This window comes from Balaenoptera acutorostrata, chromosome 8 (assembly GCF_949987535.1).
Source record: "Balaenoptera acutorostrata chromosome 8, mBalAcu1.1, whole genome shotgun sequence".
In the NCBI taxonomy this organism is placed as follows: domain Eukaryota; kingdom Metazoa; phylum Chordata; class Mammalia; order Artiodactyla; family Balaenopteridae; genus Balaenoptera; species Balaenoptera acutorostrata.
Genome location: NC_080071.1, coordinates 72,777,179 through 72,803,736, shown reverse-complemented (window position 1 = coordinate 72,803,736; position 26,558 = coordinate 72,777,179). Strand labels below are relative to the sequence as shown.

The window sequence follows — 26,558 nt, the reverse complement described above, 5'->3', positions numbered from 1 at the left end:
TGAGCTATAGGGAATCATGAGGGCTGAGGAAAAGCATTCTGAGCAGTCCTTTTTGCTCAGTGGCATTCCAAACTGCCAAACAAATGGCTGACGCTATACTTCCTAATTTTCCATTTGTGGGTTATCATAGATTCTAAGTATATTACTCAATAAACTTAGATATTTCACAAATATTTTATCATGAGTTGCACCACAAAAATCTCAGGGTAGAAATGACCTCCATTTTACAGAATGAAAAAACTGAGACTCAGAAAAAAATCGACTTACCCATAGTCACAAATTTTAAATGTTACAGAACTGGGATTGTAACTTGAGTGCTCAGACTCATTCTTACACCAAACTTCACGTATTTGGATTTTTAATTGTTAGTTTGTTTTACTTATACTCAATAATGAGAAATTTGGCTAACTGGCATTTCATGACTTTTTAAAGCTTTACATAAAGCTTCTGTCTAAACTTGTTCACACATATTAAAAATTATTTACAGAATCCTAAAATGTGTAAAGATACCTGTGGCAATATTCAAGTATCATGATGTACCAGGGCAATGGCAAGCGAACTTTTAGACATTCCCGATCTTTGCCAAGTCCATGTGAAAGTCTCTTTCAATGAGAAATGTAAACTAAAATATTTAATACTGGGTATATTGGGGGAATCACTATTGAGATATCAGTATACTCATTATTGAGAAAATTCTAAATTAAACAAAATTCAAAATTAAACAAAAACAGAAACGCCAACTAATGTTGATGGTATCTATAACTCCTATACTTTTTTTTTTTTTTTTTAAAGATTTGGCACACTGTAAGGTCACGGGGGAGTTCTTTTTTTTTTTTTTTTAATTTTTATTTATTTATTTACTTATGGCTGTGTTGGGTCTTCGTTTCTGTGCGAGGGCCTTCTCCAGTTGCGGCAAGCGGGGGCCATTCTTCATCGCGGTGCGCGGGCCTCTCACTATCGCGGCCTCTCTTGTTGCGGAGCACAGGCTCCAGACGCGCAGGCTCAGTAATTGTGGCTCACGGGTCTAGTTGCTCCGTGGCATGTGGGATCTTCCCAGACCAGGGCTCGAACCCGTGTCCCCTGCGTTGGCAGGCAGATTCTCAACCGCTGCGCCACCAGGGAAGCCCACTATACTTTTTCATTAATGGCTATATTTAGTTTATTATTTCACTCTTTCTATTTGTACTCTAATCTTTTAAACAGTTCTTCCCTTTGCTTGGGCACACAGCTAAGGCAATTATTTATAAATCAGATCAATATGTGCAGTCACACGCAGTAAAGCTAGCTTAAAATATCCTTTCTAATTCCCCTCTGAAGTGACTTTAGTGAAGTTTTCATTATCTGTGGAAACATCATTTAAGCCAAAACTACACTATTTCCAGCTGAATTACTCTAAATTTGAAACTTTTAGGTTGGCAAGTTTCATGCCTGTCAGAAGCTAGATCATTAATCTTTAGTCTTAATGGATGGCTTAGCCTGTCCATCTGAATGGTCACTAGCCAGTGTAATGACCCAAACATTGATTTCCCATCCACTTGGATTTCCTTGTAGGTACCACTTTAATGGTCACCCTATTCCTAATTATAAAATGTGCCATCATTTTCTCGCCCTTTAGTAAGTTTAACTTAAATATACTTCCTCACTTTACTTTTAGTCTTTCCCCATGGATCTCAGTTCATCACTATTTTAATTTGAATGTGTCTCTCCTCCCCTCAACCCTCTCACTGTCCCACTTCTATGATTCCTGAAGTCTTCAGCAGTTAATATACTTTTTCTAGAATAAGTAGAGCCACTTTTGCTTTTTACTTTTTCTCCTTTCCTATTCCCTTCCTGTAAATCCCATAGGTTTAGCCCTTGTAAATTAGGAGAGCCCACTTTGGGGAATGTGCCTAAGGGTGAGAGCCATTCCATCCTAGCAGGTAAAATAGAATAGTCTTCAGCTGTCCTGCAAATGATCCATTAAGAAAAACCGGGTAGAGTGGTAGAAGGACCATGGAATTTAGAGACAGAAAAGCTTTTGGTAATCATTTCCCCTTTCCAAGATTTTCTTAAACTGAGGATATTAATACCTCCCTCAAAGGGTTGTTGTAAGCCCTGAATGACAATAGGTAGAGTCTTCCATACATAAATGCTGAGTCCTCTCCCCATTCCCCTTCGAGGGTACATCATTGGAGTTGAGTTTAATAGGCACTGGGTCACAAATGTTCTGGGCAGTAACTTCCTCCTTTCTGTTTTCTCCAGACATTACTGGCTATAGAATTACCACCACCCCTACAAATGGCCAGCAGGGATATTCTTTGGAAGAAGTGGTCCATGCTGATCAGAGTTTCTGCACTTTTGAAAACCTGAGTCCTGGCCTGGAGTACAATGTCAGTGTTTACACTGTCAAAGATGACAAGGAAAGTGTCCCTATCTCTGATACCATCATGCCAGGTAATGGAAAAATAAGCTATTATCCTCAGAGTGGCAGTTCCAGTAAGAGTGGGGATTAGCATCTTAATCCCCAGATGGTTGAGTGTGTCAAATACATTTGGGATTTAATTCTGACCTCCGAACCACACTCTCTAGAACCATGAAGTCAAAGCAACTATTTGGACAAATGCTTGCTGTTAACACTGCTTGACTGTCTGTGCTTCACTGGGATGCTCTTTGTCTCGATGGGTATGCAATGGAGTGGCAACCATGGCATTAACTCTGTACTGTCCGCTCACGTGGAACTATTACTAAAACAATGTCATGTGTCTGTACTCAGTACTGACAGGCGAAAAGTAATATGGTAAATGCATCCCATCCGTACATTTGTGCCTGATCTTACAGTCTCCATATGTGAGCACTGAAATAGTTCTTGGTTGACACATTCATTTCTTCATCGTGCCGTTTCAAATTCTTCTTTTTTAAAACTGAAAAAAAAAGAAAGAAAGGCCACACCTTTAGGGTGTTCTTTCTTGTGGATTGAATGACAACATTGAAAAGACCTGTCTAGGGATAGGTTTGTTGTTTGTCCAAAATTGAATCGTGACAGGTGAAAGTGTTGGACAGATTGTGTTCTTTGCATTATTTGGTGGAATGGTTTTACTAATGCTACTTAAATAATTTTGATTAAGAAATGAATAAAATATTAACAATAGTCTTGGACTCAGGCCTATCTGTCTTTCCCATGAATGTGCTTTGGAGTGGCACATTTTATACCATATATTCATAATGCATTAGCATTATGACCGTGATGTTGTCATGAGTTTTTCTATTGGGAAAAAAAGGAAAAACTCATCAATCAATTTTTTTTAACCCTCTTCATGAAAGTTTTATTTTCCTACTAAAATAGTTTTGGATTTTTTTAAACTTTGCTGATACTTACTACAGGTATTATGTCTAGGTTCTCAGAATGGTTTCGACATCCTAAACAGGACTATAATTTTTAGAACCTGAGAGATTTAAATTTTACTGTTTGGGGGATTTTCAAAAAACAAACAAAAATCCCTAAAGTAATATTGTAACCTGTTTTATCCTCCCAGGGAAACTATTCATGGTGCTTAAAAAGTCTCTTCAGATAATTTGGAGCAGATTGCATATTACCATCATTGCTTTAACACTATCAGTTTTACCACTAGTAACCTGATGTACACTGCTTTATTTTTTCCTCTTTTTTGCCTCTGTTTTCCTTTGCCCTCCTTTGCTTTGTAACTCAATAGAGGTGCCCCAACTCACTGACCTAAGCTTTGTTGATATAACCGATTCAAGCATCGGCCTGAGGTGGACCCCGCTAAACTCTTCCACCATTATTGGGTACCGCATCACAGTAGTTGCGGCAGGAGAAGGTATCCCTATTTTTGAAGATTTTGTGGACTCCTCAGTAGGATACTACACAGTTACAGGGCTGGAGCCTGGCATTGACTATGACATCAGCGTTATCACTCTCATTAATGGCGGAGAGAGTGCCCCTACTACACTGACACAACAAACCGGTGAATTTTGAAAACTTCTCTTTTTGAGACATGGATGGTGTTGCATGCTGCCGCCAGTCACTCTGGTTAAATGTGGATGTTTCAAGGGAAAAGCCAGCAATATGCCAAAGAGTAAGAGAGGGTGGACGGACTGGTAAGGAGTGGAATGCGTATGCCAAACTGATTGGATGAAGATATATACAATAGTCTTAAGTACATTTTCATTTAAACCGTGAAGATGTGGAAAGCCAGAGATAGATATCCGATCTGCCAGATACAAAATGGAAAAAGTTAATTGAATTTGCCGACCTAGAATTGTTTTTTAAAAATCTAACATTAATACCAAATTGTATGATGAGCACCAGTTAATAAGAAGAAATGTACTTCCAAAATGTAACATTAGACCCTTCTTTCTGTTATTTGATAAACTCTACCATGTTCCTTCTTTGTGACTGTCTAGAAAACAATTGAAATTTAGGGTAGAGTGGAAGGAGGTTTTTTTTGCGGTAGGAGAAAAAGAGACTTTGGAACATTCTAGATTTCATTGCCATGGTGAGGTAAAGAAAATCCTCTTTAACCCCAGTCTGGGGACCAGCATGCAACATTATAAAGGTTCTCTGCCCTGCATGGTAAGAAACATGCTGAGAACCAATCTGCATGAACCCCTTTCACTTGTAAGTAGAATTCACTGAATGGAATTGTAGCTATGGCAGTAGCTGTAGTCACTCCTGTCAGGGGGAAATTTAAGACCCTCTTGTGTTTTTGTCTGTGTGCATGTGTATCTTTGGAAAGTATTGCTATGTTTCTCTTTGCTGTGTAGCAACCTAAGCCTCTTCAGCCTGGGATCAAATAATCATCAGTGGTATTAATCATGTACATGGATTTTATGTATTTGAAAGTGAATTAAATTGACCCTTTAAAATATATTGATGGCAGAAAGGTTAAAGGGGCCTAACAGTACTGGGTGTAGTGTTTTATTTTTAACAGTAGTTCACTATGATTTAGATTAGACTATTTGCATGATGATGACTCGTTTCCTTTATGCATGAAATACTGGTTTTACCTTTCCAGCTCTTCTTGTTAGCTTTAATTTTTAAGTGACATTAACTTAGTCTTCCTTCCTATTTGAAACCAGCTGTCCCTCCTCCCACTGACCTGCGATTTACCAATGTTGGTCCTGACACGATGCGTGTCACCTGGGCCCCACCTCCATCCATTGAATTGACCAACTTACTGGTGCGCTACTCGCCTGTGAAAAATGAGGAGGATGTTGCAGAATTGTCAGTTTCTCCTTCAGACAATGCAGTGGTCCTAACAAGTAAGCGGTCAAGTGTATTTGTTTAATAAATACTAAGCCAGCACATAAGGAAGAGATTCTGTGTCCTCAGGTAGGAGCAAGAAAGATTAAGACAGCTACAACAGAACTACAGGCTAGACTCCAAGTCTAATGTGCAGCTCTATAAATTTTGAAAGATGTCATGTTTGTTGTTATTTTAATACATCTTTGATATCTACAACTTTTTAAAAATCAGAGTGGAAAAACACCAACAGTGAAGTTCAAAGACTTCAAACAAGTTCTGCTTCCAAGTAAGCACATAAAAATAAATGTGGGCCCAGAGAAATTATATGACTAAATCTTAGTGCTTAACAAGAGAAAAAATGAGGATTGAAACTAGTGTCACGGTATCTGTCTTATTCTCATTTAAGTGTCAGCAGGTAATCTATTTGGCATTTGAAAACTTAGAAACAGTGACTGGTCACTCAGGGTACGTCCGTATTCTAATTTGAAGAAAGAGCCAGAAGTGTAATTTGTACTTCAAAAAGAATCTGTTAGTAGGATTTCTCTGAAGGCTGAGGACTTAGAAAATAACTGAAACTAAAATAAACAACAACAATTTATGGAAATTGTTTCTAGTTTCTACCCTTTGAAATTGATATTTTTTATTAAAGAAAATAAAAGGAGGCTGCAACATGGTGCTGTTTCACATAAATGTTGCTTGCTTCTCATTATTTTCACTGTAATAGTAAAATACACATATAAGAAAAAAAAGCAAAACTTCTACACAAGGGAAAAACAGCTCACATTTAGGTACATTACCAAATGATGGTCCGAAAACATCCTCTATCTTTCAAACATATTTTAGAGAGTGAAATACAAAGAAAGGCAGCTCAGCACGACCATAGTCTTGGTTTCCAATTCTGTGGCTGAGGGCGAGAAATCCTCATGTCTGCCTATCAGTGGGGCTATGATTCTGTTCTGGAGCATTCTGGAATCAGTAGTTACAGCATTACCCAGTACACAAGGCTCTGCTTCAGGACCTCTGTCTGCCCCACCTTAGCCATAGACCTGTCACATGTTATTCATATGCTCTAAGATCTTATTCTAGATTCTATTCTAGATCTCCAGGTAGCCATTTCCCCCAAGAGAAGCCATTATTATCTTGTTTTACAGATGAAGCAACTGAGGTCTCCAGTGGCTGAGTAAATTGCCTCTGGCCAAGCAGGAAGGAGGAAAGGGGAGTCCAAGCATCCCATCTCCTAGTCTGGTGCTTCAGGGGCCCCTGCAGAAGGGGAGGTGGTGTAGAGGGGAATGGGGGTCTTTTGAGTAGGAGTTCAATGGTTAGAAATCTTACTCTGTACCTTTTTTGGTACCTCAGAATGAGAGAAGAGGAGACCCAGGAATATATATTCAACTCTTAAGTATTCTGTTCTTACCTTAATAGGGCAGAACCCATCACTCCCAATGAGTATGACCCATTTTCAGTAAGGGTTAATTGTTAAGACCACTGGTCTCGGCTTAGGCTCAATTCCTGTGTGATCTTGGGCAAATATATCGAAAAAATAACTTCTCTGTGCCTTAGTTTTGTCATTAGGAACTGGGGATAATTGTAAATCAAACTTTTGGGAGTAATAGATATGTTCATTATCTTGAATGTGGTGATGGTTTCACAAGTGTATACATTTGTCAAAATCTGTCAAACTAGACACTTTAAATATTTTCAGTTTATTGTTTGGCAATAAAGCTGCTTTAAAAAGTAGCAAACTAAAAAAGAAAAAAAAAAAGTAGCAAACTACCTGCTAGGGTGATTGTGAGAGGTAAATGATATTCACAGTGCCACCGTCATTATCACATGCCCTCAACAGACGTGCTAAGTGAATGATAGAAATATTACTGTGCTGCAGCAACTCCATCTTATTTCGGATACAGCTGAGTCATACCCACACAGGTGGAGCTGGGGGCAGGGCTTAGAGATGCTACAGGGCAAGGTGACCCTTCCTCATCACCTACTGACAGCCCCTCTCCAGGCAGCAACATTCACTTAGGTGTAAATAGGCTCTAGGACAGGACTCTTGGATATTTTATCCGTTGAAATAGTCCTAAGGGTGCTTTGGTTTTTCATTCTTTCAAGCACATTTTAAAAATAATTCCCACTTGCCTCTTCAGATCTCCTGCCTGGCACAGAGTATTTAGTCAGCGTCTCCAGTGTTTACGAGCAGCATGAGAGCGTACCTCTTAGAGGAAGACAGAAAACTGGTGAGTCATATGGGCAACATGCTTATTGAGTAGCTTTCACCTACCAATTTTAAAGAGCAAAATTCCGTGCTACTTCAAAAAATACATCTCCATTTTTGTGGGAGTGCTTGTCGCCTCGTCATTACCTTTGATCACTGGTCTTAAAAATTAAGACATCTTATGGGAATGTAGTTGGTGCAGCCACTGTGGAAAACAGTATGGAGGTTCCTCAGAAAACTAACAATAGAATTACCATATGATCCAGAAATCCCACTCCTGGGCGTACATCCAGTCAAAACTATAATTCAAAAAGATACATGCACTCCTATGCTCATAGCAGCACTGTTCACAATATCCAAGACATGGAAACAACCTAAAAGTGCATCAGCAGATGAATGGATAAAGAAGATGTGTGTGTGTGTGTGTGTGTGTGTGTGTGTGTGTGTGTGTATATACACACACATATATATACACACACACACACACAATGGATACTACTCAGCCATAAAAAAGAACAAAATAATGCTATTTGCAGCAACATGGATGGACCTAGAGATTATCATACTAAGTGAAGTAACTCAGAAAGTGAAAGACAAATACCATATGATATCACATACGTGGAATCTAAAATATGACACAAATGAACATATCTACGAAACAAAAACAGACTTACAGATATAGAGAACAGATTTGTGGTTGCCATGGGGGAGGAGGGTGGGGAGGAAAGGACTGGGAGTTTGGGAATAGCAGATGCAAACTATTATATATAGGATGGATGAACAACAAGGTCCTACTGTGTAGCACAGGGAATATTCAATAACCTATGACAAACCATAATGGAAAAGAATATAAAAAAAGAGAATGTATATATATGTATAACTGTGTCACTTTGCTGTACAGCAGAAATTAACACAGCATTGTAAATCAACTATACTTCAATTAAAAAAGTATTGATAGATTAAAAGAAATTAAGACACCTTATTCAACTATTACACTGACTTCCAATCACTAAGATTATACTCTCTGCTTCCAGGGAGGGCTGAAATTAGTCCAGAAACTTTGTTGTCTATCTTTTTAAAAAAAATCTCCCAAGAATAATATCTCATAATCTCTATTATTGAGAGGCGGTGAAATCCCTTCTCATTAGGCAGCTCTGTCTAATGGCTGACCCAACACTGTCATTGTCATCTAAGTATTTTCCCTCTTTACTAAGCCAACGAGTTTATCTCTTTTTTCTACTTGATGAAATATTCATTTACTATAAAAAGAAGTTGAATAGAATCCCATAATATTATGTCCCTTCTTAAATATGAGTGCTCCTATTAATTTTTTCAGGGACTTAAATTATTTTAATATAATAGTGTACTTGTTCTTATAAGATAGATGCTTAAGTACTTAGGGGAGAAGTATCATCATATCTGTACTTTAGTCTCAAATGGATTAACAAAAAGATAGAGAGAGACAAGGAAATGTGGCAAATTCCCTAAGGGAAGGGAGTATGGGTGTTCATTATATAACTTTTATCACTTTTACGTGGTTTTAAAATTTTTTAAAATAAGAAGTTGAGGGGAAAAACTCTCCAATACACTTGAACTAATCATCTTACCATGATTTGAATTGTCTCCTTCACCCCTTATTTATTTCTTATAGTCCACTTGCTTCCAAAAAGAAGCTGTGGTATCTCAATTTGGTTTGAGTATATTATTGAATAGAGTAAGTAAATGTTATAACTAAAATGAAAACTGCTAGAAGTCCAGAGAGGCTAAGTGATTTGAATTTGAGATCAACTCTAAATTTTTGTTAATTTTTCTGCAATGCACTAAATTCTCAATTCATGAGGAATTACCTTCATTGTAATTTGCCCAGGATGATGTCTTATTTTCATTTTAGAAAGTTTTCTGTTTGGCATTCTTACCACCCTGTTGACATAGCCGTTCCCTCTTGAGTGTAGAAAGCTTCTTTGAGAGCCAAACACTTAACCTGAGAGTGGGCAGATCTTGCCTTACTTTGAGAGGTACACTTATAAGATAGAAATAGAATACTTGAACACTGAAGCCTTTGAAAATATCAATTCCCAGAATATCTCACACACCTGTCTTCAAATGTGATGCGGAAATCACTTGGATTACTTAGAAAAAGAAAAAAGAAAAGAATGCTTTTGGACATTTTGAACAGAGTCAGTTTATGATTTTGAAATTTATCTGTGGCTTAGAATCAGTGCGTCATAACCTGAGGTTCATGGCAATTCATTGTGTTAGTGGAAAAGGATGGAAACACTGGATGGATGTTACTTTCCCTTACATTCTTCCTCACTTCCTAAGTTGGTGGTGTCTTTTTTTTTCCCTTTTATCTCTTCCTCCCCTGGGTGGTAAAAACAGGTCTCGATTCCCCAACTGGCATTGACTTTTCTGATATCACTGCCAACTCTTTCACTGTCCATTGGATTGCTCCTCGAGCTACCATCACCGGCTACAAGATCCGCCATCATCCTGAGCACATGACTGGAAGACCTCGGGAGGATCGAGTGCCCCCCTCTCGGAATTCCATCACTCTCACCAATCTCAGTCCAGGCACAGATTATGTGGTCAGCATTGTCGCTCTTAATGGCAAAGAGGAAAGTCCTTCCTTGGTTGGCCAGCAAACAACAGGTAACTTGTTTTCTGGTCTGCAAAGAAACTCAGAGGACTTTCCTATGCAGGTGATAGCTTCTGTGACATAGCTTTGTGTTGTCTGAGTCATCATCTCTCTCTTTTTTTTTTTTTAAATTTATTTATTTATTTTGACTGTGCTGGGTCTTAGCTGAGGCACATGGGATCTTCATTGCGGCATGTGGGATCTTTTAGTTGCAGCAGGCAGACTCTTAGTTGCGGCGTGCGAACGCTCAGTTGCGGCATGCATGCAGGATCTAGTTCCCTCACCAGGGGTCGAAGCCGGGTCCCCCGCATTGGGAGTGCAGAGTCTTACCCACTGGACCACCAGCGAAGTCCCTGAGTCATCATCTCTTAAAAAAATAGATCATGGTTATGAGAATATATTAAAGAAGATAATTTCTTTATCTCAAGAAATTTCCCACCTGAGTTAGGTATTTATGCATTTCTAAGAACTAAAGTTTTATTCAAAATGTAGAAAACACTCTGTTTCAAAATTCTCTTAAAAATTATTTTAATATAATAGTGTACTTGTTCTTATAAGATAGATGCTTAAGTACTTAGGGGAGAAGTATCATCATATCTGTACTTTAGTCTCAAATGGATTAACAAAAAGATAGAGAGAGACAAGGAAATGTGGCAAATTCCCTAAGGGAAGGGAGTATGGGTGTTCATTATATAACTTTTATCACTTTTACGTGGTTTTAAAATTTTTTAAAATAAGAAGTTGAGGGGAAAAACTCTCCAATACACTTGAACTAATCATTTTACCATGATTTGAATTGTCTCCTTCACCCCTTATTTGCATTGTTCATAATTTTTAATTTTGCTAATTTTGAGTAGTACTTACATTATTATATGAAGGAATCCTAAAGGCAATGATCCGGAAAATGAACAGAAGGTGGATCTGGGCATCCTTTGAAAGTTACGGATGTGAAAACTTTCCCATGTTTTTCTAGTTTCTGATGTTCCAAGGGACCTGGAAGTCATTGCTGCAACCCCCACCAGCCTGTTGATCAGCTGGGATGCTCCTGCCGTCACAGTGAGATATTACAGGATCACCTACGGAGAAACAGGTGCGTTAGTGAAGTGCTACTTCACACTCTGATCGAGTATTCTGTCATGGGTAACACGAAAGCCCAGCAATGGATACAAAATTAAAGAAGCTTTGACAAGTCCATTCGGTGGAGCCTTGACTTTTTTCTAAGAGTATGTGGGAAATATGTATGACATAACTGGTGTCAAAATCAAGATTAAAAAGTTGTTTGTATAATACTAGAGGGGAACAACAGAGCTGAGGAAGAAGGATTTTAAATTCACAAGTATATTATCAGTGGTGAAATGATAAGTGATTTGTATTTATCTTCCTTTCACTTTCCTATATTTTCAAAATTTTATTTAACATGAACGTATTCCATTAAGATTTTGAAAAAAGACCACAATATATGCAACCTTGGGTTGAGGACTTACCTTCTCTCCCTTTCTAATTTTAATCTACCACATGTTAAAGCTGGAATGTTCAAATAGCATGAAATGCAATTTTCTCTCAATTTTCAAAATTTTTCTCTCAATTTTCATCAGGGCTTACTACGTGCATAAATAAATAGACCTTTCTGTTCAGGCCCTATTTAATAACACTTTTTTAAAGGGAATAAGCAAATGTGTAACTTACAAGCTGCTCTCAATACGTTAATTCAGTTACTCAGCAATCCCTAAGTGTCTCTCAGCCCCTCACACTTTAAATTAATCCCTTTTCAAACAGGAGGAAGTAGCCCTGTCCAGGAGTTCACTGTGCCTGGGAGCAAGTCTACAGCTACCATCAGTGGTCTTAAACCCGGAGCAGATTACACCATCACCGTCTATGCTGTCACTGGCCGTGGGGACAGCCCGGCAAGCAGCAAGCCCATTTCCATTGATTACCGAACAGGTACCGACTCCTCCCCTGGGATGACACAGGCTCATTTACTCAGATAGCTTTTACTGTGTTCTCTCAAAGTATTTTCTTCATTGTGGAATTGATTTTCTTTTTTAATAAGGTGAAGCAACAGCTACAGAGTTTTGAGCCAGATATACAAGGAAGCACCCCAAGGGCAAGGATTTTTGTCTGTTTTGTTGATTGATGTATTCCATGAGCCTATAATAGAGACAGGGACAGAGGATGTTCAGTAAATATTTGTTAATGAATGAATAGATGAGCTAATAAGGGAAGGAGGCAAACGTCTACAGGAAATGTAGTTTCTTTGTGAATGAAGCAGCCATCTTGAAAATAGGCAGTAGTATCAAGATGCAGGCACCACCTCCCAAAATCCTCTGTGTTTCTGCAAAAGGAACACCTGGGGGTCATTAATAGTAGGAAGAGATTATTTTATCTGTATCAGAACTGGAGATGAGGACTTGTCTAGTCTTGTCCCCATGGACTGGGGCTTCATTGGTTTCTCCTGGTTTTTATTCGTAGAAATTGACAAACCATCCCAGATGCAAGTGACTGATGTCCAGGACAACAGCATTAGTGTCAGATGGCTGCCTTCAAGTTCCCCTGTTACCGGTTACAGAGTGACCACTACTCCTAAAAATGTCCCGGGACCATCGAAAACAATGACTGCAGGTCCAGGTAAGAACAGCCAGCATCTCACATACATCAGGATAAACAGAGTAGGACCGCACAATATGCTTTTTTAAATAAATGACTACCTAGCTCTGAGTACTATACAGTTTCGTATCACATGTCAGAGTTTCCCCATTTGTGACTTCAGGGCTCAAGGCTGTTAACAGCTCCCTCCACGGTAGAATTTTTAGGATGAGTGCATTTCTGTTTTTACATGTGTAGTAGTGTTTGATGGTGTGGACATCTCAAATTATTAGGTTCGTCTTTGTGGTTTTGTTTGTCATGCACACTAAGAAGACAGAGATGGGCCTAACTGACTTTGAAAGATTCTTTTAGCTCTTGTTTTTGTTTTCATATAAAATAATTGTGAAATTAGGATTCTAAGGCAATATTTTAAAGTCCAGTTAATTTTCGTTTTTTCAAGAGCAGCATCGTCATTGTTGGTGGCATCATATTCAATTTTAGAGCTTATCCTTTAGTGTGGCTTCACTCCAATATGGTAATTTGTATTAGCAATGAACGTGTCTGTCCAAGGAAATCCATGTGTGACTCCTCCGTATTTTCATGCTAATTCTGCAAATGAAAATTCCAGGCCACCACGCGTTTCCTACCGAACTCTGAAAGTCACTTGGTTGTCATAGTGAATGACATAGATGCTGCCTTTGCTTTTCACTCCCTTTGCAGATCAAACAGAAATGACAATTGAAGGCTTGCAGCCCACAGTGGAGTATGTGGTTAGCGTCTACGCTCAGAATCGAAACGGAGAGAGTCAGCCCCTGGTTCAGACAGCAGTAACCAGTATGTAACCAGTGCCTGTTTTTCATGTTCAAAGTCAAATTTTGTGCTTAGGTGTCTGGATACCTAGTTTGTATCTTGAGCTGAGCTCTTTGCGAACATTTTTCCTTCTCAGTGCCAAGGAATGAACATATAGGGAGAGAAGTCGTGGAACTACCATAGTTAGTTGCTGTGCTTTGAATTTCTCCTGCTCAAATCGCCTCAGCAAAATCTTATTAGCCTATAGCAAATCTACAAAATATTTTGCTAGCACCTTCTTTTCTACAACTGGATGGTAAAGTTGATTGAAGTGTGCCTCATGAAACTATTATGTTTCGAGCATTTGTGGCTGGACCAGACTGTGGCTGGACCAACGGTTAATGTAAATATTATATTTATATTAAATATACATCCATTACAGTATTCAGTGGGGGGAAGGGGGATAGTTAAAGAAAGAATATAACAATCTGAATCTAACATTGAAAATCAACTTTGCCATTTCCAAGGTATAAAAAATCCAGGTCTGTGAGACTAACATCACGTTGCAGAAACAAATCTTGGTAGAATATCTTAAAATGAGTATAAATAAATCCTCATTTGGGGACATTTTGCAGGGTATCTCCGCATCTCATGTACACCTATGTTTTAACAAGTGATGCGACATTACATATTTTCTGAACCAAAAAACCTTAAGCAAGGGTCAAGTAAATTTCCATTTAATAGTGGGTTAATTGGAATTTAATTCATCAAAGAAAAATGGTATCTGCAGAACTGCTTTGCATGTTATAAAAATGCTTATTTCGCAACTTGCTTTTCACATAACCTCTTACCATTAATTTGCCTAACAGACATTGATCGCCCTAAAGGACTGGCATTCACTGATGTGGATGTCGATTCCATCAAAATTGCTTGGGAAAGCCCACAGGGGCAAGTTTCCAGGTACAGGGTGACCTACTCGAGCCCTGAGGATGGAATCCATGAGCTATTCCCTGCACCTGATGGTGAAGAAGAGACTGCAGAGCTGCAAGGCCTCAGGCCGGGTTCTGAGTACACAGTCAGTGTGGTTGCCTTGCACGATGATATGGAGAGCCAGCCCCTGATTGGAACCCAGTCCACAGGTATATCGTTAATTGCACTGCTGGGTGCTCATGGGAGCAGCGGCTTTATGCCCTGCTGAATGCATTATACTTTATCAGGCTATCGATTCCCGTGCAAGTGGGTACCCCCAAAATCCACCTCTCTATTAGGAAAGACCCTCTTTAAAGAAGAATAGTAATAAGCAATAAAATGTAGGTGACGTTTAGATAAAGTCTAATGAAAGGAAATGTTGGAGTAGCTTGGTTTACAAACAAGGTCATAAAGCGAGACATTTGAAGAGAACACGAAAATTGTGGATTATTTCCTAAGCCTTGACTCCCTGTGGTTACTTATGCTCATTGTATATAAAGGAAAGAAATTTGGCATCCTAAGGAACCCAAACTGGGCCATTTCATAGCAGCAGGATTCTGAGAACACGTGGGTAAGACCTTCCTTCTCTGGTTAGAGATCATGTGCTAGGTGTATAATTTGCTTAAAGGATTGAGAATCAGACACATAGGAAACAGTTGATAGGGCAAATGCTTTCCACCTTCTTTATCCTCTCATGCTTTATTTCTAAAGCAGAGTGGAATGCTAAAGATGTCTCCTCGTGACAGCATAAACCCTGGAGGTGACAATCCGTATTATTGCTCTTTGCTTCTCTTTTCTGCTTCTGTTGTGAGCCAATTTTCTTCTGCTGCTGCACCACAGAGAATACTTCAAATTTAGCAGTGGTATCTTCCATGAAGTCCAAACAAAGAGAATAAAATCATATTCTGTCTTTGGAGGGATGAAATAGTCTGTGAGATGGTTTTCCATACGAAGATAATTTCTATCAGAAAGGGGCTGCTGCTCATCTTTCCATAGAAATGGAAAGATCAATCCTAATGGCCAATAAGCCAATTTGACTTTAATTTATTAAGGGAAAGCGAAAAAAAACAACTGCTAAAACCTTAAGTCCCTTAGAGTTTTGGCATTTACCCAAGTGATTCCAGTGATTCTGAGCACTGCTGGATAAAAAACACATTTTTTTAGCAAACATTTTCTTCATTTTGCATCCCCTTTTGTCCTTTCTTGTACTGAATCTTTGCTTGACTAGGGTACCCACCCAACCAAACAAGTACAACCTATCTACTTCTTGGAATTCACTTTATTTTCCCCCTTTCCCCATTTACTGTAAGATAACCTCTAACCAATGACCATCCTGACAGCCATTCCTGCACCAACCAACCTGAAGTTCACTCAGGTTTCACCAACCAGCCTGGCCGCCCAGTGGACAGCACCCAATGTTCAGCTCACTGGATATCGAGTGCGGGTGACCCCTAAGGAGAAGACCGGACCAATGAAAGAAATCAACCTTGCTCCCGATAGCTCATCTGTGGTTGTATCAGGACTCATGGTAAGAAGTGTCCTTTTTTTCATTGGACTAAGGAAGTAGGTCATTTCTTACACAGTTGAAGGTGGTGGAAATATAATATAATAAATCTGTGTTCTTTGCCTCTGCCGTCAAATTAAATTTATCATAATTTTGTATCAAGTAGAATTACTTTGTGTTGACCTGAGCTATCAGGGACAGAATTTTATGAGCAGCATTGGATGTTGCATAGCTCTTTAAATGTATTCTGTTTATTTTAAAATGTTGTATTGTGTGTGCAGAGGGGGCAATTTATATATCCATAGGCTGAATGCATAAATCTACTTTAATTATGCTTTTTCTCAGCCCTGTTACCTTTGCAAGGAATATTCTCCAGTTTTTACCAACCCAGCCTGATCCTACCTTCCTTAAGTCATCTTTAATCCTTGTAGATGTGCATGCAGAAAGTTAGCCAGGAACCTAGGAAATTGTTCTACTTCTTAACATAAGGCCAATTCCAGGAGAAACTACAGAAAGAGGCTTCAGAGATAGACTATTCTCTTTGTCTCTCTATGATCAGAAAAATTCATGATTTGCACCTGTCAGATCATAAAAGAGAAAAACAGGCTAATACCATTTTCCTCATTTTGTATCAGCTTAGCATAAATATGTAAGTTATGGCTTACTTGGGCTTAACCCCAGGTGCATTTTTAAATTCATGTAATTAAATGTGTTGTCACTGTAGGAAGGAAATTAATATAGGAACTTACAGTTCTGCGGGTTTTGCTAGCTTACTTTTTCTTTTCTAACCATTGCATTTTTTCTAATGCTGGAGTGAAAATTCCTGGGCTTCAGAAGATCACATTGCTAAAGCTTACTGCGCCCTTCTTTCTAGGTGGCCACTAAATATGAAGTGAGTGTCTATGCTCTTAAGGACACTTTGACAAGCAGACCTGTTCAGGGAGTCGTCACAACTCTGGAGAGTGAGTAATCAAACTTATTAGTGTCAACAAACGTTCTGGACAGACAAAAATTAAAGAATGGCAAATGCCTTTCTAGATCACTAAGTGAACAATGGAATGATTCCCAGTTTGGAAATTGATTTGCTTTCCCAGTTACTACTGTTGCCTTCCGTGCCTCTCCAGAAAGTGGTCTACTGGCGCATACGTGGAATCACTTCATGATGTGATAGTGTTGGTGTAGGGAACTAGGACTAACACCTAGGTTATGTTCTACTGGTTAGAATTTGTTTTCATAGAGTTAAGTTTGAGGAGGACACGTTGGCTTCTGTTGTATCTTAACAGTGCAGTAAGTATTGGACAATACTGGGCCCAGGTTCTAGTTTTCTGCCATATCAATAAGCCACAGTTATTCTTTTTCAGAAATCACATAAAGTGTCAAAGTCTTCTCATCTATGAAATAAGGATGGCGTTGCACCTATTGAGAAAAAATATGACTCTATATAAGAAGGACAAAATACTAGCAATACATTATTATATATATGAATATATATACCTTCCTTATATTATTACACATATTTTATATTATAATAACAATAATTTTAACACTTACTGAGGTATTTGTAGATATATAAAGCCAGCCTTGGGAACCACTGACAGTACTCGTAAAGCTTTTCAGTTCTTAAAAAAAAAGTACACGAGGTGAATATTTTCATTTTTCCTAATTACTGTCTGCTTTTTCTCTCTGGATGCCACAGGAGAAAATCTATACATTATTAGTCATGTGTAGAAATTGATGTATTTGTATATAATAAAGAAACATTTTAAAATATCGAAACCTTACCCATATGAGCCAGCCAGGCACTAATCTCTGGCTGTCATCCCGTGCAGATGTCAGCCCCCCAAGAAGGGCCCGTGTGACAGATGCTACTGAGACCACCATCACCATTAGCTGGAGAACCAAGACTGAGACGATCACCGGCTTCCAAGTCGATGCCATCCCAGCCAATGGCCAGACTCCAATTCAGAGAACCATCAAGCCAGATGTCAGAAGCTACACCATCACAGGTCCGGGAGCTCACTCTACTGACCACATTTTTTTTTTTTATATAAATTTATTTATTTATGGCTGTGTTGGGTCTTCGTTGCAGTGTCAGGCTTCTCATTGCAGTGGCTTCTCTTGTTGCAGAGCTCGGGCTCTAGGCGCGTGGGCTTCAGTAGTTGTGGCACACGGGCTTAGTTGCTCCCGGCATGTGGGGTCTTCTGGGACCAGGGCTCGAACCCCTGTCCCCTGCATTGGCAGGTGGATTCTTAACCACTGGGCCACCAGGGAAGTCCCCTGACCACATTTGATAACTGCCATTCATAACATAAATTAGCTTATTAGTCTTTCTACCACTTACACTGATTAAATTTATCTTCAGTGTTTTATGATAACCCAGCTCTATTTTTTACAACGTATTTTCATCCCATGATCAAAACATTTTGTCCTGTGAATGCCTGGTTTTGTCTAATGTTTGCCAGAGGAATGGCATAAGTCCCATTCATCAGAGATCTTTCATCAATGAACCCTCTCTTATGGGAAAAAAAATTATACATAATGCTTGAAAGCCAAAAGAAACTCAGTGATAGTGTCTAGTTCTTAACATTCACATAGACTATAAAGCAGAATTAAATTTGAAAAAGCAAACGACACTACTTCATAGAGATCAAAGCTGTTGTCCCAGAATGTTCAATATCTGGGTCAATTTAGGTCTTTTTGAGATTGAAAATTCTGATTCCAGTTCCCAACCAGTGACCATCTGGTAAAACACAGTCAGTAGGTGCTCACCCCTATCACCAAGATAGTCACTTCTAACAGCATTTTTGGATTTTAAATTTATTTATTTATTTATTTATTTTTGGCTGTGTTGGGTCTTCGTTTCTGTGCGAGGGCTTTCTCTAGTTGCGGCAAGTGGGGGCCACTCTTCATCGCGGTGCACGGGCCTCTCGCTATCGCGGCCTCTCTTGTTGCGGAGCACAGGCTCCAGACGCGCAGGCTCAGTAGTTGTGGCTCACGGGCCCAGTTGCTCCGCGGCATGTGGGATCTTCCCAGACCAGGGCTTGAACCCGTGTCCCCTGCATTGGCAGGCAGAGTCTCAAGCACTGCGCCACCAGGGAAGCCCACACTTTTGGATTTTAAAGTTTATTTTAGCCAATGTCTTTTTGTGCATCTGTGCCTTTCTTTTGAGATGTCTTTCTCATGAGCAGCTAACACCCATACCGTGCTCTAATTTATTGTTCAAATGTGAACCACTTCCGTGGTCTGTATAAACAGGCAATGATAGGAGGAACCGTGAAAATTGCAGATGAGTTTGAAAATTTTCCTAGTAAATGAAGATCAGATAAAAATCATCTCTTCACCAATCCCAGGTTTACAACCCGGCACTGACTACAAGATCCACTTGTACACCTTGAATGACAATGCCCGGAGCTCCCCTGTGGTCATCGACGCCTCTACTGGTAACTACACTTTCTACTGAAGAAATGCCACTGACTTATATGTTTGTGTGATCAGTCACGTGAACTTGAGCAACAAAAATGAGGCTGATACTTTTGTATTCCAGATCACAGTGAATCATTTTGACTGTTTACAGAACTCTCAGATTCTCTCAAGTCTGTTTTTAAGGGCTGGGAAAAGAATGTGGGAATAATTTTCTTGGTTATTCATTTCCTTAAAGAGATGTAATTTGTTTTCTTTTAGCCATTGATGCACCATCCAACCTGCATTTCCTGACCACCACGCCCAACTCCCTGCTGTTATCATGGCAGCCACCTCGTGCCAGGATTACCGGTTATGTCATCAAGTATGAGAAGCCTGGGTCCCCTCCCAGAGAAGTGGTCCCTCGGCCCCGCCCTGGTGTCACAGAAGCTACTATTACTGGTATTGCTGCTTCCATGCTGCCATTTTCCTCTTTACTCTCTAGGACACACAAAGTGCTTAGCAGACTCCAACTGGGTCTTTGGTGCTGTACCATGAGAACAAGAAGCCCCATTGCTGACAACTTCAAAAAGCATTCTCTATGGAGGAGCTGTCAAGCTTGATACATCTCAGAATTCACAACAAAGCAATAATTTCAACACTGTCATAATGGCATAACTAGAATCTTTTTATCTGCTGTACGTTTGCCAGACAGCTATCAGTGCTTCCTAGAAAAAGACATTTTTCAAAGCAAACTAGCAAATTTTGATACTGTTCTCTCACTCAGCAACCTAAAGAATGATAAGTCTGCAGGATTTGCCAGACTGCCACCTGCGATGGCCCTCATTATCCGGTTTCACAGGATAGGCCTTGAGGCAAAGTGATTCCCAATCACCCATACTGGAGAGAGTGCTTGGGATGGGGAATAAGAGATCATAGACCTCTGGTATTGTTTTTGTCCAAGAGATTATACGGTAAACTGTGTATACAGGCTATCATCTAGACTTAAAAATCCTATAGAACACACAGCTACCAGAAGGAGACACTGCTTCTTTAGAAACTTTGGAGACAGGAAAATAGAATCAGATATGCAAGGCGTTGAATTAGATACTTCCTACAGGGACCACACACAGAGTGGTCACTCTTTCCTGCAGAGCACTTTTTTGTAGTCTTACTTTTTCATTGATCCTGCCACTGAGAGCCATCTGTTTGTTAGGCCTAAGTAGACTCATGTATACAGTCTGCACTGATCTCTCCCAAGTGTGTATTTCGCTGGCAGTGTACAACGCTGATAGATTTTCTTGAATTCAAATAAGCACATGAGACCACATGTTAACAGAATACCCAGGAAAAGTAAAGTGCTTATTCAGGTGTCAGACTTGACAGGCAGATAATTCATTTGCTAAGTGGCTATTGTATACAGAGTATTTGAGTGTGTGCAGAAGCAAAACGAAGTCAGTTTTGCCTTTCAAGAGGCCAATGGCCAGCTGGAGAAAGGATGCTTGCTTCCCAGTAGTATCTCCTGGTGAGATCAACTTTCATTTGACTAGCTGAGCCCACAGACATAATGTGATGATCTGTCCTTCCATCAGGTCTGGAGCCAGGAATCGAGTACACAATCCAAGTCATTGCCCTCAAGAACAATCAGAAGAGTGAGCCTCTGATCGGGAGGAAAAAGACAGGTAAAGAGCACCTTCCTCGGTGGTTAACAGGGAGATGGCCAAGACAAAACTAATTACGAATGATTCATTTTGCAGGGAAAAAGTGCTCCAGGTTTCGATGCATTTCTCATGAAACTTTTTTTTTCTCTAACAGCATATAGCATGTATGCTGTGCTCTTTGATAACAAGAATAAGCTAACCATCTGCAGAGCTGTTTTATTTTTTTCCTAGCCAGTCAACATAAAAGCCTTTTATTCATCTTTAAAAAATTCAAAACAGATATTAAAATATAAAAACCAAGTTGCGATCGTTGCTGTTCTTCTATACATTCTTTTGAAGTTAAAAATGTTTTTATAAGAAGGGGGGAGGGGAGGGAAAAATCTTTCTCATTTGTCTTTATTTATTATTTGGTTTCTAAAACTTCGAACTAAATAATGTCTTACTTTTTTATCCAATTTCAGTTTCATTTGAAGAACGTGCTTTATTTATGCTGATAGGAGAATTTTGAAATAAATTTTATGTGTGTATTTTAATCTATTCTCTTAGCATTTCAAACTATGAAAAACTACTGCACCAAACCTCTGGAATTCTCATACTTCAGACGCTGATATAATTAGTCTGGATTCTAGTCCTCATAACATGATTCTCAAGTGAAAAGGAGAAAAAAGGCTGCATATTTCAGTTCCATTAGGCTTAATTTGAGCAGAGGCAGCTTCTATGGGGCTCAGCGGTTCAAAGCTTTGTGTGTATGATAAATTCATACTAACACTTTTTTCGTTCCAAACTATAAAGAAAACTTTGAGAAAAATCATAAAGATTTCTTTCCGGAAAAAAAGTGTTTTGTGACCTAAGAACTGCTTATTTTCCAGGAGCTTTGATCTGATTGAAAAAAATAGTCGTTGTTGCCTGAACTGATAACGGCTCCCGAGGCTACTTCTGGGAGCTTAACGCGCTTTGCTTTTTTTGGCTCTAACCTCTCTTGGCTAGATGAGCTTCCCCAACTGGTAACCCTTCCACACCCCAATCTTCATGGACCAGAGATCCTGGATGTTCCCTCCACAGTTCAAAAGACCCCTTTCATCACCAACCCTGGGTATGACACTGGAAACGGTATTCAGCTTCCTGGCACTTCTGGTCAGCAGCCCAGTCTTGGGCAACAAATGATCTTTGAGGAGCATGGTTTTAGGCGAACCACACCGCCCACAATGGCCAGCCCCGTAAGGCATAGGCCAAGACCGTATCCACCGAATGTAAATGAGGAGATCCAAATTGGTCCTGTCCCCAGGGGAGACGTAGACCATCATCTCTACCCTCACGTTCTGGGACTCAATCCAAATGCTTCTACAGGACAAGAAGCTCTCTCTCAGACAACCATCTCATGGACTCCATTCCAGGAAAGCTCTGAGTATATCATTTCATGTCATCCAGTTGGCATTGATGAAGAACCCTTGCAGGTAATTCATGTTTCTCTTTACTTCTGGGCAGCCTGGGAAAAAAAGTAAGCTAGGCTACTGAAGTGACCAGAGCTCCGATGTCCAGTGGTCATACTTCTAGAACCTCTTAGAAAGGTGGCGTGCTTAAGTCCTGATTTTCTTTTTTAATCTCAGTACGGCTCTACTTTAGGGGATGTTCCAAAGAGTGTCATTAGCTTTCGTTTAGTAGAGAATAAAATCATTTCTATTATTATCGATCATTTGAGGCTCCATGGTAATATAGACAAAGAAATGATCTTAGAAAAGAGAGAGAGAGATTCTGCCTGAATTTACTTTTGTCCAGGAAGGGCTAAAATGCCATCGTTACGGTTTGTCCTTTAGGAATCCCATTACCTACAATATGTCAGAGGAGAAAGAACTTGGCTGAAGCTGTGCCTATAAGTGATTGATTCTCTGACTAAAACTTCTGTGCTTTAATTTGTCTTGCTGATATCAACGTTGACTGTTTTCTTATTTTTAGAAGGTGGCAGACTTTTAAAAACTGACTACACTGTGGAGGATTTATGAGCTTAGAAACATGAGTTTGAGGATTTGCCAAAGGGTTTGAAGGACCCCATGTTGGGGTCAGATGCCACTTGCATGGGATGCATGTGTATCCCACATAGCGCAGCGTCCACCTTTTATGGGAAGGGGGCATGGCCACGGCTGCCAGTGGGCTTGCCCAGACTGCAGTTACAGCAGGATGAAGAGGAGGCTGTCTCTAGAATTAGTGAGGGTTCCTGGTAACTGTGGAGCACGTAGGGTAGATTTTTGGCAGGAAAATCTGTCACGTAGAAATGATAGCCCCTCACTCAGGCTCCATTTCTCTCCTTCTCTGGTTGGTACCTTTACTCTCTTCATCTTTGTCTCCCTTGGCTTTGTTTACACAGTAAGAGTTACTGAGAAGAGAATAGGGAAAGTCGTATCAATTCCTCACTATAATGCTTTCTCCCCTACTTGGGATGTGCTAATAATTGCAGTTCCGAGTTCCTGGAACGTCTGCTAGTGCCACCTTGACGGGTCTTACCAGAGGGGCCACCTACAACATCATAGTGGAGGCAATAAAAGACCAGAAGAGGCACAAGGTTCGGGAGCAAGTAGTTACTGTGGGCAACTCTGGTATGTGAACATCGGGGTTATTTGGGCAAAAGCTCTGGACTACCCCAGAGATGCTTCTTCAAGTGACTGTTCCTTTCTTGCTGTTGTCTTTTGACTTTAGGAAATAATTCCATGAAGTAACTGAGCAACTTTAAATTCAATTATTTTCCCCTCAGAGTATCGTAGTATCTTGTAAAACACATACATAAATAGAGTCTCAAACAGTGATACAATGATAGACCTGGAAGGGACTTCAAATATTGTTTAGTCCAACACTGTGAGTCCCGGCTAGTGAGTATCTGGGTTGATATAGGACACAAGTCTCCCGATCTCTGTTCCCAGACCCTCTTCATCTTACCAGGTTGCTGTCCTCCTGAGTAAGTTTTAAGTACTGAAAGTGATTACCTGTAAAGGAAATGCCTTATCTGCCGACATCAATGCCTGCTGGGTTTTGGTCCTGATGTAAGATGCTACCAGCATAGCCCATTTCTGTCCAAAGAGCTCCCTTATTCCCATGTTATTTCATGATTATATAGGCCTAAAACCACAATGAGGTTAAATGGTCATTGACTCTTTGTAGCACCTGGAAAGTTCCATTAAACCAGTAGTGTATCACCTGGCTTTTCAAACTCCAGCAAGCTGGAGAGTCACCAAGAAACATGAGATAGGGAATAATCAAAATCATGGATCTCAAATTTTCCAACTGGAGGGTTCTCCATTCCCCATCAGCAGGGAGTGCTGAATTCTGTCTGCCAAGTGACAGGCTTTATTCCTACGGCCAGTTACTTAACCTCAGCCTCCTTCCTCATTCAATAGGTGACTGTGTTCTTTTACGTGTATAAAAGCCTGTGAATTAAGCAGTTGAGTTTTTTTGGGGGGGGGATTATTTTGTGCTTATTGTATTATATATCCATGGTAATGCACACTTTTTGCTTCATGTGGTTTTGCTAGTAGAATGCCATGTGAAAGGAATTTTCAAGAGCACAAAGGTCTTTGTGCTTTTTCCACATCATTTTTTTAAAAGATTCCATCTCCAGAACTTTGGTCAGGTGGAATTTTAACTCCTGGCTATCTTTAGGAGGGTTATTGAAACCCCTCATAGCAGTTTAAGTTCCTTCCATTTTTCTTTCCAACTCCTTGTTCCCAGTAGCAATATTCTGCATTCTAGCCAGGTTCTCCCAGCTTTGAGACATTTCAGACATCTTAGTTTCAACAAAACTCTATTTTCTTCCACTGTGATGCCTTTCAAAATATTAGACACTTCAAATATCTATTGCTTTTGAGCTTTTGATTTTTGCACTGTGAAAAGAAATATACACAGTGGGATTCAAAGTCACAGAAGATAGTTTACTTAATTTTTAGAGAATAATTTGAAGCATGCTTTGTTTGCATAGATTATTTTAAAATAAGCTTTCCCAAAACATAAAGACCAGATCTTAGGCAACATGAAGAGATTCCATTACTTAATTTCTAAGCCATCGATACCCCGTTGCTTTCTCTTATTTGGAACAGTTGGTTTTTTTGATAAGAGTAAAGCAGTCTGACCATTACGAAAAGACTGTACAAAATCTAGGCTTTTTGCACTATTATACAAACAAATGCAATAAAAAAAATGCGATCACATTTTAATGGTATATAAAACTGTGACAACTTTTGCATTAAAAGCAAAAGATGCCCTCTAATAATTATTCTTTATTTGGTGAGCACTTTCTAAGTGTTGGTAATAGGCCAGTGCTTTGAATTCATGATCTCATGTAATCTTCACAAGATCCTGAGGAGGTGGAGATATTTTTATTTTTATCCCCACGTTACAGAGGAGGGAAATAAGGCAGAGAAATGTTAAATAACTAGCTTAGGGTCACTCAGGTACTGATGGAGAAGAATTTCCAGCCTTCGCATCCCACTGAAGTTCTTAATTGCCTCATGATCTGTTCCATGTTATATAGACTAGATTTACCAGAAATGATTTTTTTTTTAGAACTGAGGGCAAAAGTGAAAGATGGGCTCCTTTTAAGAGGCTTGTGGCAAGTGTTCACTAGCAAAATCTAAGCATTGTTTATTAGAGCAGTTGATGGCGCTGATAGAACAGATGAGTGCTTTTTACCGCTACTGGGATTTTTGTTTTCAAATAAGTCGTTATATACAATAATTCAGTTCTCTTCTTATGGTCCAAAACCATAATAAGATGTCTTTTTTTTTTTTTTTTTTTTTGCCTTTTCCTCCTTTTCTTCATGTAGTTGACCAAGGCCTGAACCAACCCACGGATGACTCGTGCTTCGACCCCTACACGGTTTCCCATTATGCCATTGGAGAGGAGTGGGAGCGATTGTCTGAATCTGGCTTTAAGCTGTCATGCCAGTGCTTAGGCTTTGGCAGTGGTCATTTCAGATGTGATTCATCTAGTGAGTAGCTTGCTTTGTCCATCTCTTGCATTCGCATGCATTCGCACAATGTGCCAAAGAAGGAAGCATGTTTGGCAGATGCAACCTCTTCCAAACATGAAGCAAACGAGGAGAGACTGCTTGACTCAAAGTAACATTTTGCATCATATAAAAATGATGGGAAATTTTACTTGTTGACTATTGCTTCATCTCAAAGGTTGTATTTCAATATGACTATTAATTAAAAATAAATTTGCGATGGTAATATGATTTTTAAAAATTTTTTGTTAAATGAATAAAGTCAAACTCTTTGGAGCCAGGTCTAATGAAGGGTATCAGAGACACAACGGAACCTCAAGTCTCTTTTAATCTGTAATGTTGAGTGAGCTCAGAGGTGAACATTTATACTTACAAATATTCTATCTCTTTTGACACAAACCAAATATACACATATCATAGTATATATACACACTCACACCCAGATACACACACACTTTCATATCTCACATACACACTCATACCATACATACACATACACACATTGGGTAGCTTGAATCTTGCCAAGTAATGTGGAGAGTACAGATAATCCATTTGTAGACAATTAAGAATCAAC

At 39.5% G+C, this 26,558-nt stretch overlaps 1 protein-coding gene across 1 annotated transcript in view; it reads left to right on the top strand.

Moving 5' to 3' along the window:
* FN1 (fibronectin 1) overlaps positions 1–26,558 on the top strand; it is a 69,665-nt gene that overhangs the window by 37,310 nt on the left and 5,797 nt on the right. The window contains exons 23-42 of the mRNA XM_057551357.1: positions 1,846–1,919; positions 2,137–2,433; positions 3,690–3,962; positions 5,077–5,259; positions 7,387–7,476; positions 9,834–10,103; positions 11,063–11,179; positions 11,866–12,030; positions 12,559–12,714; positions 13,393–13,506; positions 14,331–14,600; positions 15,771–15,958; positions 16,809–16,896; positions 17,764–17,940; positions 19,285–19,374; positions 19,616–19,795; positions 20,926–21,015; positions 21,982–22,448; positions 23,447–23,585; positions 25,802–25,966. Coding sequence (XP_057407340.1) covers positions 1,846–1,919; positions 2,137–2,433; positions 3,690–3,962; positions 5,077–5,259; positions 7,387–7,476; positions 9,834–10,103; positions 11,063–11,179; positions 11,866–12,030; positions 12,559–12,714; positions 13,393–13,506; positions 14,331–14,600; positions 15,771–15,958; positions 16,809–16,896; positions 17,764–17,940; positions 19,285–19,374; positions 19,616–19,795; positions 20,926–21,015; positions 21,982–22,448; positions 23,447–23,585; positions 25,802–25,966 — 3,593 coding nt within the window. The remainder of the gene's footprint in view (positions 1–1,845; positions 1,920–2,136; positions 2,434–3,689; positions 3,963–5,076; positions 5,260–7,386; positions 7,477–9,833; positions 10,104–11,062; positions 11,180–11,865; positions 12,031–12,558; positions 12,715–13,392; positions 13,507–14,330; positions 14,601–15,770; positions 15,959–16,808; positions 16,897–17,763; positions 17,941–19,284; positions 19,375–19,615; positions 19,796–20,925; positions 21,016–21,981; positions 22,449–23,446; positions 23,586–25,801; positions 25,967–26,558) is intronic.